This window comes from Pipistrellus hanaki (assembly GCF_964339955.1).
Source record: "Pipistrellus hanaki genome assembly, chromosome: 18".
NCBI classification, from domain to species: domain Eukaryota; kingdom Metazoa; phylum Chordata; class Mammalia; order Chiroptera; family Vespertilionidae; genus Pipistrellus; species Pipistrellus hanaki.
This window is the reverse complement of record NC_140520.1, coordinates 19460275-19477830: the sequence shown is the minus strand read 5'-3', so window position 1 is coordinate 19477830 and position 17556 is coordinate 19460275. Positions and strand designations below refer to the sequence as shown.

At 40.6% G+C, this 17556-nt stretch overlaps 1 protein-coding gene across 6 annotated transcripts in view; it reads right to left on the bottom strand.

Annotated features, from left to right (window-relative positions):
• The window catches only part of RASAL2 (RAS protein activator like 2), a 227431-nt gene that overhangs the window by 6288 nt on the left and 203587 nt on the right, over positions 1-17556 (bottom strand). For 2 of the 6 annotated variants that reach the window (XM_084866956.1, XM_084866960.1), the window contains 8 exons: positions 16792-17028; positions 16337-16538; positions 13987-14186; positions 12351-13212; positions 7721-7855; positions 5888-6090; positions 4572-4659; positions 1794-1824 (listed from right to left, as the gene is read on the bottom strand). In XM_084866956.1, coding sequence (XP_084723082.1) covers positions 1794-1824; positions 4572-4659; positions 5888-6090; positions 7721-7855; positions 12351-13212; positions 13987-14186; positions 16337-16538; positions 16792-17028 — 1958 coding nt within the window. The remainder of the gene's footprint in view (positions 1-1793; positions 1825-4571; positions 4660-5887; positions 6091-7720; positions 7856-12350; positions 13213-13986; positions 14187-16336; positions 16539-16791; positions 17029-17556) is intronic. The other 4 variants (XM_084866957.1, XM_084866961.1, XM_084866958.1 and 1 more) reach the window with 3 other exon arrangements.

Genomic DNA, 17556 nt, shown 5'->3' with positions numbered 1-17556 from the left:
TTGCAGAGAACTCACATTGTGCTCAAGATAAGAACAACACATGGTGGCAGCTCATAGTCACCAACAAAGTGCGGATGCAACACGCAAGAGGGGGGAAAGCAGCCAAAAGCTCAGACCAGGGAGTTACTTGGATACAGGTAGGGAGGTGTGGCCGAGAGGGGTGCCATAAACATAACACATGAAAACAAACAGAGAACACAAGCTCCTGGACTCATTCCAGCTCAGAGTTACTCCAGGAAAGCTACCCAACATGGAGAGTGCTTTCATTTTAGTTTTGAGTCTCTGAAAAACAACAACACACGCTTTAGAACCAGTATTTTGGAGCCAAAGGGTGTTGAATACACACACATTAAAAAAATAAAAAAGAAAGAAAAGAAAGAAAACCTGAGGGGGGAGAAAAAGCCCCGCCCCCACAAAAAAGCATCTCAAGAAAAGTAGGGCCATCTAAATTAAAAAAAGAAAAAAGAAATCACTCTACCAGCAAGGAAAATAAGTTAATGCCTATGCCCATAAAATTAAAAAGAAAATGGCAAATGAGGAACAATCGCCAAAGCCAAAAGAAGCTTTCCTACCCCGAAGCTTCCGCATTTATGGGGAAAAGCATGGTGAGGTGAGTCACAGTCGGGCTTGGAGAGGACAGGAGGATGAGGCTTTGGCGCTGCTCCTTGCTGTTGAAGTCAGCAACACAGGGCCCATGGGGGGCTCTGTAGGGAACTCACTGCAGTGGATACAGAGTGAAGACCACTGCCCAAGGAGTGGGGGATGGGGGATTTAGGTAAAAGTACAGACTCAGCATCAAATGATGCTTCCCTACTGTGGGATGGGGCAGGGATCTGTAAGGCAGTAGGGTGGTGGTTATAGTTTCAACAGTATAAAAACCAAAACCCAGCTAATGCTTACTATCATTAAAAAAAAAAAAAAAAAAAAAAAAAATTCTTCCTTTCCCTGATGGAGAACTCAGGTGGTAAGAACCCAAAATCAGCATTATTAACTAACCACCAATCTTATATGGTTTTGACATTGGAAGGTGAGTATCTTGTTGGAAGGATAGGCAAACTCAAAGAAAAAAAGATCCATGAGGTTTTAAAAAATGATATTAAAAAAATTACAGCCAGTGGAATTTACTGGGATAATAAGTATAGATCTTATCTAAGTCAGCCAGTCGGTAAGGACTGGCCCATGGTTATTAGAAAATAAGGACTGGGAGCCAAATCTGATGTTTTACCCTATGATCCCTACACAGAAAAACATAATTTCTTGAAATAATGAAAAAAGATAATTCAACATTAGGCTAATCTATAAGGCCCCAATATTAAGGAATATTCATTATACTAGCATATTTATAGGATTTTCCAGGTTTATAAAAAAATTAGGCATTATAAAACATCATTTGATTCTTAAAGGGTTACAAAGAGGTTAAGGTTGAATGTAATTATTTATTGACTATAAGAGTAACAACAGAAGCTAAACAACTCCTCTCCCCCAAACCGATAAAGTTTCTAAGTGGAAAAACTCCCTTTTGTAATTCCCCTCAATGCCAACTTCTCAAAATAAAACAAAAAGTAAAAGAAAAAAAAAAAAAAACAAATAAGGGATTTTTGAAGTTCATGTTTAGTTAACAAAAGATGCTCTGACATTGTGATTCTGCCTGGATTGAAAGACAGAATAATCTGGTCCAGGCCTGACAGGAAGGATGTCAAGGGTGGGGAGTCAGGAGCTGGAATGTGTAGGAGGCCAGTGCACTGGGCCAGGGCTGGGAGCTGCTCGGCTAGAGAACGACAGGGTTTACTTGCCTGTTTGAATAATCTCATCTCCATTTAGGACCTGTAATTTAACACAGTGGAGGTATCACTTGCAACAGTACCTAGGCAGCTGGTACTTGCTTCTCAGAAGAGGAAGCCCTTCTCTGTTCTCCACCTGAGTCACATGGAGAGATCCTGGAGGGGGGTGAACGGCGGCACAGTCCCTGGACTGATGTTTGAGAAATGTCCCTGAGTACCATCACCAGGCTCCCCGTGGCCATGCTAAAAGGTCGGACAGTGGACCCGCCCTCACCGATGGAGCGCTCATCTTCCCCCTTCCACTTAGAAAGCGGCTGGCCCAGGCTGGCCTTGCGGCATGAACTGACTCTAGGAGATGGAGAGGCTGAATTCAGGGACAAGCCTTCCCTGTGGGACACAGGGCTGCTGAGAGAGATGAAAACCAGTTCACTGGACATCGGGCATAGCATTTTGGGAAATGCTGGGCTCAACTCTAGTATAAGGAAAGATACTAGTATATTCATTTCAGAAATGTTTTTTCTACTAGTGGCACCAAGCCACTCATTACAAATGGAACCAAAGGATGTTCACAATCTCTTACTTTAATAGTATTTTAATGGCTCAGTATGACAACAGCTGGGACTGGGAAACCTACCTTTTAAGGAGATTATAATGACTTTAGTGTTTGATTTGTGCTGTGCATGGTACAGTGGTTTCCACATGTGCTCTAGTGGATTTTCCCAGTATTCTTTGGGGATCCACACTGGGCATCTGGTCGAAAATGTACTATACAGTAATGCCTGTGTTGAAATCTGTAAATTGATTATATTCAGCTAGTTTTGGTGTCATTTGACCTATTATTTGAGAGTGGTTCTTGTTGCTGAGTGGCCAGTAGGAGCAGCTGGAAACTGATCTATAAAAGGTGCCTCTGGTTTTAGCCAAGTAGTCCATTTGAACAATCAAACCATTCGAACAGCAATGTCTTGAGGGATGGACACAAAATATTACCTAATTGAGCTAGACCACAAGTCTGGTGCATTGAGGGTAATATTTCTTCCATTCCTGATCAATGCCACACTCCTGGTTAACAGACAGAAAGTCCTTGTTTTCCAGAGCATTTGAGCCCTGATAAATTCAGTTCCCCTTCTTGCTTTCACCTTCTATCCTAGGGCTCCTACTGCATACCCAGTCATCTAGCCCTAGATGTCAACACAGGGCTGGGGTGGGCTCACAATGCAAAGCTGATGATGAAGCTGTCTTGATGAACAACCGAGAAAAGGGCAATCCTGCATGCAGAGCCACCACTATGACACAGCCACGCTCCCTCTGCTTCAGGCTAACACAATCTCAGGCCAGGTGAAATTATTAAAATGGTCTGTTGTATCTTATTGGAACTAAAACCTCTCCTGGTGTGGTGATTAGAACTCTCCCTGCTTTTTACTGCCATACTGAAAATTCCAAAGTGAAAACTTATCAACGCTAGTTTTCCTGGCTAAATTGCCCTCTTTCTCCAGGCTGTTTCTCCTAAGCCTCTGGGATGAGTTTTTATAGTACACAGCAGGATGGCCTTGTCTCCACTACCATTCCCTCACTCACCCTGGGGACGCCTGAAAGTTTTTGTCTTTAAAGGACCCTGTAAGATAATTACAACAGAAGTTTCTTCTGCTACTTAGGAGGTCTATATAGCCAGAAATTACAGAGTTTAAAAGTCCAAAATATTTTGGGAACTATGCTGACGAGGGAGCATCACTCGACTTCCAGGGCAGGTGTCTCCTAAGGAATACAAGGCCCATGGAGCATTCTTCCGATGGCTGTGCTTTCAGCTTCACCCCCAGTGCCTTAAAAACAACTCCACCCAGCACCTAGACTGGAGTTGGCAAGGACATGTTTTAGAACAATGGGAGCTCTAACACAGACTGACGTGCAGAGAAGAGAGTAGAACATGAAGTCCTTGCTCCCAATTTTATTTTACAGCTGAGGGATATGGTATGTACTTAAGGGTGAGAAATGCACACCGGGCTGGGTTGTCTTCAGGCAGGTGGCACATTCAGTGGGTAGACCAGACAGTCTCAAAACCACACCTGCCTTTTGTGATTTGTCTCGTTCTAAGACATGAGACTATATGTTGCATTGATAAAATGAAAAAGAATTAAGAAACATTTTCTGCCTGCTGGATTTTGTTCTGAACATTGACGTGTCCCTGTGAGGTACTCTTGGCAGTCATCACACCATTGCTGTCACAGGTACAGAGTGAGCAAAGGCCCAGACTGATTTCATCAATCGAAAGAGGCTCTCTAAGCACAGCCAACAACCAAGCAAATTCCAAGCATCAATGCCAAGCCTTGAAACAAAGGAATAAGGAAGGGTACCTTTGACAACCTTGTCTCTCCCCTACAGTTGGGGGCTAGAGGTTGATGGCACAGTGGACGTGACTGACAAGACCGTGAACATCACAGCCAAGCAATGGTCAGTGGAGGTCACAAGCCAGACACATGCAGTTACTTTTCACAGCTATTCCCTTAGAGAACGCCCTACTTTCCATAAGGAAAGAAGTAAACCCCATCATGCACTACGTTGAGACCTGTCAAGCAACTGTGCTAAGCACACTAATACTTTGCTGGGTTAACAGACTTGTCACTAGTAAAAGAAAGGAGAAGTGAGAGATCATATAGAAGTCTTCAAAAGGTAATGCTGAGAACTTCCCAGTGACCCATTTTCCAGTACATGCCTTGGCATGCACAAGGGACGGGAAGCCAGGAAATAACAGTTATTATAAACAAGTGCCTTCTACCAGATTCCGAGCCTGCTTACCTGTGCATCGATTATTTTCTGCTTTGCATCAATAACTGCTTGCATCTCAGCATGATCCTTCTTCAACTCCTCTTCCACAGCCATTAGCCTAGAAAGTGGCAGGAAGGACATTTCAGCATCTTCAAAGAGAGGGCTTCATAATGAACACAGAGGACAAGACATCCAAACTCATCCTAGTTCAATATTTCCACTCCATCCCAATCAGAGATCTGAAACTGTGTGCTCTTTCTTCTCTCCTACCTTGGAATACACCCAACGTTAATTTCTCTACCTGTGACTAGGTCACTCACATTTTCATCTCTTCTGGGACATTATTTCCATGATCACTTCTTCCCTCAGATCCCCCAGCACAACTCACTTCATCTTAAAATATCAAACCAGTCAACAAAAACCCAACAACTTCCTCTTAAAGGATAGCTGTCAAGTCACCCTGTGACAGCTATCCTTTCTGTTCCCTGCACAGGCTGGTCCTCAAAGAGGACTCTATACTTAGCGGGCCTAGTTTCTTTCTCATCTACCATTTACATCTCACCCCACTGAGGTTTAAACCTCATCAAACTGCCCTCAGTAAGACTGTTACGGCTGAAACAGCAGACCTCTTCTGTCTTCAGCTTACCTGACGTTCCACAGCTTTTGACAAGATGGAAGCACAGTGATTACTGAGCATGGACTCTGGAGCTTGAGCCTGGCTTCAAATCTTGGTTGCACTGTGAGGTGACCATGGGCAAGTGACTTAACTTGTTGCTTACTTCTTTATTGGTAAAATGAGAATACTAATATGCCTACCTCAGACGCTGGCATTAAACAAATTATTGCTAACAGATTAAACAATCTGTAAAGGACTCAGAAATGAGCCAGGCCCATAGTAAGTGCTCTGTGAGTATAGGGTAAAATTAACATTCCCTTAGTCTCCCTTGACATCCTTGGCACTCTCTTCTCTTGGTTCTCTTGCCCTCACCAAGAGAGACTTCCTTCCCTGTTTTTGGAAACACTAAGTTAGTTGTGGACACTGAATACTTAGGTTTTAAAAACCCAGTTCTCCTCGAAGGCCTCTTAAGGGCATCATTAAGTTTTTATTTTTCCTAATTGTTACAATGAAAGAAAACAGACCACCTCTATCTTTAAAGGGAGTGCACAGAGGTCTCCCACTGGGAAAATTTAAGGGACAGAACCAGTCATCACCTTTGTACTAAGTACCATGAACGTACGCAGAGTTGCAAGCGGCACTGCTACCGTTCCTTGAGGAGTGTCTGGCTCCTCTTTCCACCTCTTTGTGTGCCTGGCTACCCACCCCCACGGCCAGGTGACCCGCTAACCTGCTGATGATGCTCTTCATCTGGCTGTCCTTCTCTTCTTGCTGCCGGCGCAGCCGTTCCTCGCTGTCCTCCAGCCGGGCCTTGTACTCCAGCAGCAGCTTCTGCATCTGCTGCTCCTGCACCAGCAGCCGGCGCTCATACTCCTCTAGCCTCCGGCTGGACACTCGCAGGCGCTCCTTCAGTTTAGTGATTTCCTGTTCATACTAGAGGGCAGAAAAAGGAGTTCCGCAAGTTGTAGAATCAGTGATTTGCTTTTGAAAAAAGAAGCCTTCTGAGCTGGATACCGTCCAAGCTGCCATCCCACCTATTGCTGATGTTCTTGAAAATTATCAACAGGCACAAATGGGAATGGAACTCTGCCCTCCTTCTAAAATTACATTTATATTATTAACTTGGCATTCCAAATCTATATATTAATGTGTCTCTCTCCACATTAAACTACCAGCTCCTGCAAGCCACATCCAATCTGTGATGGCATCAAATAAGAGTAGGAAAATAAAATGATCAAGCACTCAGAAGCCTGAAAAATCACTTAAAATGAGCCAAAAGCCAGTTGTTGACAAGAGAAAGGTTCTGTCATTGCCTTTGTAGTATCTCAGATCGAGATTGGCTCATTGTTCCTTCACTCTACTAGAATCAGCCCTGTGGAGAACACCCAACATTTCTGTAATGTTAAGCACTACTAAATAAATAACTAGAAATTTATGGCTATTAGACTACTGTCGACTATTGCTTCTTTCTCCCCAACTAGAAAATTATAAAATATTCAGGTCACAAGCATTAAGCCAAAGGCCTACAAGTGCTTTAGGGCTGATGGATACTGCCTCTTGGCCCTTTTTATGATGTGGTTCACCTTTCTCAACTTAGTTCTCCTTTCTCAACACACAGGTCTGTTTTCTCACAAAAGCTTTATAAGAGCAAAGCTTTATATAATTAAATTGGTTACACAGCCCTTTATTGTACTGAAGTTGCTGGGTTCGGGGTTTGAGTACACTGGAATGTCAAATTTCTAGGCAAGGTGAGAAGCATAAGCTTTGTTATAGATGGTCTACATAAATTCATTAGGAATTAGTGATAAATCTGTACAATAATTTGTACAATGCAATCTATTTTCACATAATGTTTCATTTAATTGACAATCAGATAATTGGCTTCTTCAACAACATGGTCCTAAATGATGATTTAATCCAGAAGGTCAAAGATGACAAAGTTTGAAGATTGCATCAATGAGCATGTTTCGGGTCATGCTGATAGGTAAGCAGAAGCTAGCTGTCTGGTTCTTAGTCAAATAAGATAATGCCATACATGGTGTCAAGTTCTTGTTTGATAATTTTTTTCTATGTCAACTTTAAAAACAAAAACAAAAAATGAGTCGATAAATATCTTTCTTTTTTTTTAAATCATCTATAAAACCAAAAGTTCTAGAAAAGACAAAAAGAAAAAACAAACAAAAAATTATTATCAAGTCAGAGAAAGGAAGTTTAGTCTAAGGGAAATTTGGGTCTTGGATGAAGAGTACCAACCAGTTTACAGAAACCGTATAAGTGCCTAAAATTACTAGAAACTTAAGAGTATTCTCTAAATAAAGGCAACCTACATAAAAAGAAAATAGACTGGTGCCCTCCACCCCAGCTTAATGGACATTTTCTGTATATTTCCACATGAGGACACTATTAGTTATCACTAGTTATTATTCATAGATATGTACATGATGGTCAATATAAGAGGTGGAGCTGAAGCTGGGGAGGGGCAGAGCAGGTCCTTGGCTAGACAACCCTTTTGTGGCCTATCACTGTGAGGCAATAACGTCAATAAAGACAGACGTGGTTCTACCTTCTCAGCATGCTTGGCTTCATCTTGATTTTGCTCAGTTTCTTCCACATCCTCTTCATACTGCCCATTGTTCAGAACCCAGGCTGCTGTCCTCTCTACTGGGGACATTGTGGCAGAGTCCACAGGTGACTGAACCTGCATTAGAAATACTTATTAGCATCCCCAAGACAGCTCATCCACTAGTCATGTTTCACAAAGAGAACTAATGTTGGAAGCCATAACTATGATCCCTGTTTTCTACTATTCAAAAGTAGTTTGAGCTAAAGTAGCCACCAAAACTAATAACAATTTCACTATTTGGAACTTATTACATCAAGGCAGCTATTTCAATAGCTTTCTGCTTTATACACGTTAACAAGATGATGCTTGAATAAATTTTCTTTCCCTATGATTTGTTATGGTGTTGAGTGCCTCAAAATGCACTGCAAACTAACAATACTCCTAAGGACACACTAAGGAGAAACTTTAGCCCCTAAAAACATATTAAAAACAGCAGTTCTTTAGGGTAATCTCAGCTTTAACTGTTAAATGAGAAGCTATAAAAATAAGAGTGGTTTCATTCTACTGGTGATGGTGGTAGCTACTATATCTCCAGGATTAACAACATCCAATGAATTATGAGACCGTACAATGGGAACTGGGCATTCAGGTCTATTCCTATTTTATTGGTTGAATCTGATTTTCAACCCCTTCCTAATATATCCTAGCACTTTCTGTGGCATATGGGGGGTAGTAAATAACTGTTGAAAAAATAAGTGACCAATATTAACTATGCCTTGTATTCATGATAAAACCTTAACACAATTATAAAGAGATGAAAAAGTAACATTGAACAAATCAAAATTAGTTATTGTGTTAGACTGGAAAAAAATAGAGGTGATTTTTGCTTCAAAATTATTTTTTGTTGTTGTAATATACTCTTCATATGAAAAAAAAACTACATACTGTTTATATTTTTCTCTATTGGTCTTACATGTGCTGGTCTTATTTCCTAATTAGACTGTCAATATTTGAGTTATTTATTAATTAATACTTTAGACAAAATTCATTATAATTTATTACTAAGGGAAAGATACACTGTTTTCCCTCTAAACCTCCTCTTAGTAATAAACTACACTTTATTACATAAAGTGCAGCAAAGGCTTTTCTCCAATAACTATTCCATCTTCTCCATAAGCTGGATAGATAGCAGAACTTATTACCTCCAGTTTATAGACAAAGACATTGAAAGAGAGGTTGGTAAGCTATCCAGATCCCACTTTGCTTCGCTGTAGCCTCAGGAAGACTTTTTACGGCCACTGACTTTCAATAGTGGATCATTAAAGAAAATGAAGGATGAAAAAAAAAGGGACAAAAAGTAAAGGAGTAGGAATTCCTACTAAGAACATCTCGCTCTTGAGATAAAGCTGTATAGGGTTTCTCTGGGAACAATCATAATAATACTTTAGGGCAAAAGGGCCTGAGGAACAGTTTCGCTGACCCTATGATTACTCATAGCCTGGCTATGCTGAGGACAACTGAGAAGGGGCAGCTCCCTGGTTCCTTGCTAGTATTTACTATGTATAAATGAGACTTGTTGGTTTCGGCTTCTCCACAGTCTGAAATGGTCAGGTTCCCACCAATGAATAACAACACTTCTGCTATCAACACCAAAGATGGGTGGATTAAATTACTAAGTAAATGCCAAGAGTACTTGAAGAGGTTGGTTTAAGGGAGGGGGTCAACAAATCCAAATGTGAAAACTACAGCCTCATTCCAATAGGCTGGTCAAATACCAATTTTAAGAGATTCTTCAAATTTGAACTTCTAAGTTTAGGTAACATGCTATATCTGAACAACTCAGACATTGCAGATAAAGAGTTTTATATGTACAGAGTACATGATGCATGCAAAAAAAATGAAGAGAAAAATAAGAAAAAATAAATCCACACAAAAATTAAAGTTTCCTGGAAAAAAAATCCCTCTGTAGATTGTTTTACTGGAATTTTATTTCCTTCTTACTCAGTAAATGGAGGAGACTGAGGCTAGTTACATTGCCAACAATGGCCGCTCCTTTGTGCTCAGATACAAATGGAATTTGCACAGGACAAAGCCACGGATAATTGCGGACGCCCACAGAACAATCTCCACAAAGAGGTCCTCTAGTTTTGGGGAGAAAAGAATTCTCTAACACAATTTGCAATTATAATATGTAAAGGAATTTGCCTGAAAAATGCGCTGATTATATAGAATTTCAGAGGCTTCATGGGAGTAAGATGAGAAGAGCAAGAAATAAACAGAAAGGAATTTTAAAAAATAACATAAATTCAAAAGAATGAACCATCTGCCTAGAAAAAGCCAGTGTAGAGAAACCAGAAACTTGAACAATCAAAATATAGTGATTTATGGTTTAACTGATATGAGGTGGCAGTATCAGCAAAGGCATAAGCAAAAGTGACTATTTAAAGCTGTGCTTGGACATCTCACTGTGGCTATGCCTCACTTTATGGCAATATAATATGGACATTCTTCAATGCATTAATGGCTGTGATAAAATTTTAAATTGGTTGTTTGGAGACTGTATACATTTATACATTTATTACTGCCCATCTATCACCTATAGAAACATGTTCTGAGTGCTATGTGATAGGTGTTATATTTTCCTATAGCACAAATATTATAACGAACAATTGAATAATCTGACTGAGTCATGAGCCCTGGGAATTATGACTAGAGGAGGAATGGGTGAGCATTCCTCTCTTCTGTCCAGGGATGGGCTGACATCCACTGTCAACCTTAAAAGTTAGTAGACATCCTTCCCTGTCCTGTCCCTTGCAGGCCGGTTCCCCCCCCCCCCCCCCCCGCCAACTGCCCTCCCCTGCCAACCTGGGTCTCCTCCAACTGTCCTTCCCTGCAGGCCTGGTTGCTCCCAACTGCCCTCTCCTGCAGGCCTAGTCCCTCCCCAACTGTCCACTCCTGTTGGTCTGATCACCCACAACTGCCCTCCCTTGCCAGCCATCCTGTGGTGGCCATCTTGTGTCCACAGGAAGGTGGCCATCTTGTGTGTTGGAGTGATGGTCAATTTGCATATTACCTCTTTATTATATAGGAGGGTAATTTTCCTTTTCTTTAAATGAAAATGCTTATTAAATCACATGAACTGGTAAATTTGGAAAAATACAACAAAATAAAACTGAAAAACTTAAGACTGAAGAAAACCTTTATTTCTTAGGAAAGAATGGCTAACTAGGAAGTTTTGCCCAGAATCAGCCACCAGAATCAGCTGAAGTTGGACATGTTTTCCATCCCTTCCTCTTTCTCTGCATCCAAGAATTCTGCAAATGTTCTAATTTTTTAAACAATAATTAAGCAATAGTTATCAAAGTAGGAGCAAGGACCCTGATCACAGCAGAATGGAGGCAGAAGCATTCAAATTAGTAAAGGCCTACGTCTAAAAATGCAAATATATTAAATAGATACATTGGGGTTTTATTTTAGTCTCCTATGACAAGTTATTTGGCTGACAAAGGCCTTTTTTAAATCACAAAGCTTCCTAGTACTTATAAAGTATGATCAGGTTTCAAAAAAATTTAACAAATACAAAACTTTTTAGGAGAAAAATCTTTTTCAGATAAGAAAAAATATTCCTCTCTCTCTCTTACACACACACACACACACACACACACACACACACTCATACATATTCCTAAGGTTTTTAGTTTATTTCAAAGAACAAAATATATATTGTTGCCTCTTGGGAAACCTTTTTATCAAGAAGAAAATATTTTACCAATCTTATATTAATATTGGGTAGGACACCAGCTGGGCTTGTGCTTGTAAAGCATGGGTGGGGAACCTTTTTACTGCCAAGGGCTATCTGGATATTTATATCATTCACAGGCCATACAAAATTATCAACTTAAAAATTAGCCTATTACACTTTGTCAAACATTTAATTAATTCACCCCTAATGCCTTTGCAGGGCCAGACCACATGATTTTGTGGACCTGTGGGCCACAAATTCCCTACGCCAGATGTAAAGAGAAATTATAAGGAAGTTGTAAATGTTTAGAATACTTGTCAACCACCTGTGTTTCTATCCACTCCCTTCCCTCCGCTTTACTTTGTCACTGTTGATGTTCAGTTGTTTATTTTCCTAGCGATTTCCAGGAAAAGGCACAAGAGACTTGATATTTCCAGAGGGAGCTGGGGGATGGAATAGGGAATAGTTATATTAAACTCTTGGCTCGGAATACAAAACTTTATTTTGGAAGCTTAAAAAAAAATATTTAGGGAGAATCAATGTCCAGGTCCCCAAATACTTTCTAGTTGATTTGGCCTATAGATTCCATAGTTTAAGTGTGTAATTATTCATTCAACATAATGGATCTGTTCTCAGTGCTGAGTGAAGGGAAGGCAAGGCTCCTGGGTGGTTGTTACAGTGTCCTCGGGGTGATGAGTCAAGCTACATTCTGTTGCCTCACCTTACTAGAAGCCTCCCAAACCTTTTATTTCCTCTTCCTATTTAAAGGCGGCAGAAATATTTTTAAGTGGAGACCTTGTTTGCAATGGGGTTTCCCAACAATTTCTACACAGACCTGAGGAGACAGTTGGACCGGGTAGAAGCCAGGCCATCCAGCGCTCGCCCTACCTGCTGTGTCTGCTGTCTCTGGATCGCTCTCACTTTGGGGACAGGGCTTTCTCTGGAGGAAGAGGACTGCTGCCGGGACCGGCTTCCATTCTGCACAGGCTCGGCCACCAGGGCGGCTGAGGCCACCGACATGCTCCCCGTGCTCCGTAAGGAAGCACTGTGTGGCAGGGACGGCACGGCTTTAGCCCGGGCACCCAATCCGGCTTGGTCCATTTTTCGGATCTGCGCCTGCCCAGTACTATTTTGCCGGGGCAGAGCAAGAGGTATGTGCCTGTCTGGCATAGTGTGCCGCCTGGAGAAGTCCTCACTCTGAGTGCTACGTTTGCTGAAGTCTTCCATGCTGCTATTGCTGGGTCCGCTGAGCTTGAAGTCCTCACTGTTACTTTGGCTTCTGGAGCTGGCAGTGCTTAGGTTCTCCAAACTGGAATCCACGGAGGCCTTTGGCATTGCTGGGGTTGGGTTACTGAGGTGATAGACAGGGTTTTGGAATGACAAGGGCTGGAGGCTGCCTGGCTGGTTCAAGGCCGGGTGCAGGGGCCTTCTGACCTGGGGTGCACTCTGGGGTGTGCTTTGGGTTTCCCGCAGCTGCTTGATGCTGGCGACCTGGGTTATGGAAAGCTGACTTCCGGTCAAGCGCAGAGGCACATCGAGCATGACGGTCGCATGCTCCACTTGAGCAGCGTGCGTGTCCTGGAGGTCCATGAGGGAGATGCTCCGCCCGTTAGGAAGGCTACCTTCCTTTTCATCCTTCTCAGAATAAGTCATGCTCTGGGAGGAGGCTTGCTGAACCAGCAATAATGTTTTCCCCCTGAAATAGCTATCTGTGTTGTCCTGGCTTGGAGACTTTAGTTTATGCAAATCACTGTGGAAACAGAAAGAACCCTTAATTACTCTTGAGACACATTCAACATAGTTAAGATTCCTCAATTCAGGCACATGAGCTCTTCTGAAGGCTCACAGGCCCCATGCAGATACTTCCATCTAACTCAGATTTCATCCTTACGATTCTCAGAATAAAATCCAACATTTTTAGTTTTTCTCCAAAGATGGGGAATGACACTGTGTATACCACTCCATCACTGTCTTCCATTTTTACTAGCATTCCGACCATTTTCTAGTTTGACTTTAAGTCCTCCCACGGTATCCCAATTCATATTTAATTTGTTCAAGAGGAGAGGCTCTAAGTGCACAGCCCAAGGGCCCATGCCAAAGGCACAAATCTTGACAACACAAAGTAAACAAAGTCTAAGCATCAATACCGTGTCTACTGTGTAGCTGAAACTGCCAATTACAAAATGTGTTTAACTGAGGTTCTCCAGATTTTTGAGTGCTATAATATATGAAAATGTCAATTTCATAGAGCCCTTAAGTCTTCTATTAAGCAGGACATAATTTTTTTTTTTTTTTTTTTTACTGCATTTGTTAAATATAACTTTACAATATCATTCTAGAAAATAAGTATCCTAGATCTTGTGTATTATTATGACAAACAATTGGCTTTATCTCAGATCAGATGATTATTTTCAATTGCTCAAGACTTTAAAGTTTATAAATTCAACACATAAGTTAAAAAATATTTTTGCCAAACCTCTAAGCATTATATCTCTGGGACAGTACTTCAAATTCTCTTTCATACCTGTCAGTAGGGTCTTCAAATATTTTCTGCAGCCCAGAGGAGAGGCTTCCACTGACATTGGGACTGGAGTTATGCTCAGTGAAGCGCCTCAATTGCTGTTGTATTGGCGTAGGGTTAGTCAGAGACTTGGTGATATCAGCAAGAACTCGAGGGAGAGGTCCCAGTTTTGCCACAGTCGCCTGTAGGAAGGAATTTTCACCCTAATTGGATAATAAGCATTGTGACATCCACCACAGATTGTTTTGGGGACCATGATGCCCATTGATGAATGGGTGTAGTTGGAGGGAAGGGTAGGTGTTTGCATGTGGGAGTGGCAGGTTCATAATGCATTGTTATGGAGCAGCAGAACCATGGCGTCGAGATGGATGGAGGACGCGAAACAAGGTGCAGCAGACATCGAGGAAAGAAAGGAAATAGAAATTAGGATTATGCAAATAAAAATTAAAAGACATGCTCAAAACAACCAAAATATTGCCATTCCAACTAAAATAGGCATGCAAAGCAAACAAAATCTTTGGAAGGCTAGTAGATCAAGCTGGGAGTAGGGTAGGGGGAGAATAGGGGAAGGATCAAATACCTTCTAACCAAAAGGCTAGTGTGATAAAACTTACAAAGAAAAGGGATTATGTGAAGAAAGAAATGCATGCCACATACAAGAAAGTGTTGCATCCAGGGGTCCAACACACAGTTGACATTGCTATCAACTATGCCATTTAATCTTGGGAACCCAAACCTATTATTGCCAACTAGGTTGGCCTAAGCATTGCAATTTAAAAAACAAAACAAAAAACCAACAACACACATACACAGAAAACTCAAGTAAACTTTCTCTATAAAATATGTCTAAATGTACTCCTGGTTCCCAGGACCAAACAGAGATAATAATAATAATAATAAAAAAGGAGAAAGTGTATTTACACAGCAAAGCCTGTTAAAAAGACCTTGAACCTGAATAAATCAGGCTTATTTCACAAGAAAACTGTATCTGCATCTCAGAGATACAGCTATTCAACAAAGAATAACTTTTTAGTACTTGTTTTATCCATCTCCATCATTTTTTTCTTTGGGGAATTCTTATTTTCATGGCATCTTATAGGATTGCTCAACTGATAGGCAGTTTTACATGGCTGCCTAAGGGTCTTCTATGGTTTTTCAACAGCCAAGAGATTCTTCAATCTTGCTCAAATCAGTAGAATGCGTGCTCAAATGTCACCTGGAGGATGCCTTTACATGCTCAACCTTCTTGAGCCACGATTCATAGTCAATGGATTTACCCTCAGCACAGCTGCAACTTAAAGTCCAGCTGGCATTTCTACAAGTATAGAAGGGGTCCTCAAGAATAAGGAATAGTTTCTTATTTTACAATGTTTAAAGCACCCTACCATTTACATTTCCTCAGGAAAGTGGTCTTTATTAATAGGTTTTACACCTCTCAATATTATTGGAACATTTTTAAGGATAATAGAAAAATGAAGGAAAATAAATTCTCATCACAGAAAAATAACTTTGTCTTTTAAAGTTATTCTAACATACCACACCAACATATTTACAAAGTACCTGTAGTAAAGAAAAGCATCAATAAATAATTATTGTAATAAATCTAACCTAAATCTGTTAAGACTATTCTCCATTATAAAACCTATTCCTCTTTGCAAAATCCCGGAAGGAAGAAAATGATAGGCATGGTATATATCTAGTTATTAATATAAAATTCTTATTAAGATTTAATAATAAAATTCTTAGCTTATAGTCAGAAAATAAATGATTAAAAATTATAATTGTTTTCTGTATTCTTAATTTACATCTAGAGAGAAAGAAACCACTAGGATTTTCAGATCCCACATAACTTTGTAGTACTAATAGTTATTTTAAGCCCTCTCAGTAGCATAACAACAACAAAATTCTCAAGGATAAAGCTGATTAAACATGATAGTCCACCCTTATATTCTGAAGTCCACCCTTTTGTTAGAAATTACTATATAAAGCTTCATCTCATCTTACTCACATGAATAAGGCTACATACACTAATAATAGATATTAGTTTCTAGGCAAGTTTTTAGATTTGTTATATATACTGTACTTATTTATTTATAGAAAAATATACTCGATTAATGCAGATAATTACTTGAAAAATAGGTAAGTAATTTCATGGCTTTCTAGAATTTCTTGGCTTGTAGGGTGCATATTTCACTCAGAAATGACAACCATTTATTCTGAGACTTACAGGACAAAAGGTTGCTTTCAATTAACAGAAAGGTGAGTGCTATCACCCTGTGGATGCTCTGCCAGAATTCAGGTACATTCAAGTTCTCTACCTCCCTTCTCCCTTTACTATTCCAGCCTACTTTACCTTATCGAGCTGGGAAACTACTTCCCACAGTAAGGAATGCAAAACTGAAAGCTCCCGGCCCAGGTCAATGTAACCATCAAAGCCTGGGGTGTTTGAGATGGTGTCTGGATTAGAGATCTCCAGAAGAAAGCGCTTCATTCCACCCCACTCATGTTCTAGAAAATCATTCATGAATGCCATGTATTCTTCTTTGTTACCAAATCTAAAGGAGAGGGAGAGAAAATGACAAAGAACATATTCAGGAAAAGAGAGGTGATCATTTTGAGTTGACTGTGCACAGAACTATAAATTGAATATTTACGTTGTTTCCAATTCTTTTTTGTTATTTATAATAACACCACCATGAAAGTCTTATAACATGAGTGACGAGTATCACTATCATTTCCCAAATTTTAGATCTCATATATTTTTTTAAACAATGTTTTGTAAAAAGGGGTTATGATAGCAACACGTACTTGGCAAAGTTAGCCAGATTCTGAATGACCTTGGCAATCAGAGTCAGAGTCCGAGACGTGCGGTCATCAGGATACTCCTGCATTAGGTTGAACAGACTGGGAGACATGATGGCTGGGCACAGGAAACGCAGGAACAACGAGGCGCTGATGAGCCGTTCGCTGATGTCTTGCTTCCCACGGTTCAGGCACTGCTGCTTCCATGATGCAAACACCTCTTTCAGTTCACGAGGAAAAACACTGGGGAAGGAAAAAAAGATCAAAATCTCTAAATACCCAAGGAAACCGCAAGCAATCTCACTCTGGCCCAACACACCTCTGGTCTAGAGCCAGGCGAGGAGGACCTAGGGAAGACCTTAAATGGTTTGTGGCTGAGAGGTGGTGGAAAATTCACAGAAGCCCAGATGGAGACTAGAAACTCAAAGCTGTAAAGCTCAGGAATTAGTATAAATTTAGTTTTGCAAAGTGGGAAAATGGCATGAGGTTCCTGACTATGCCATCTGGCTTAATCAAGATAACCATAATCTCTCTAAAGACTGTTCATCCAAAATCTTCCAAAATCTCACCAATTGCTGGGGTTGGAGCAATGACCAAAAATAACTAACACATCTTTTTTAACACCAGTAAATATCTTAGAAACCTATTTGAGAATGTGGTGTTAATATTGCACATAAACATTGTATTTATGTATATATTGTAGTTCAGAAATTCTTGGGCTCACAATGGAGATTTAGATTTTAGACAGGAATGTCAGTTTCCCCCCCTAAG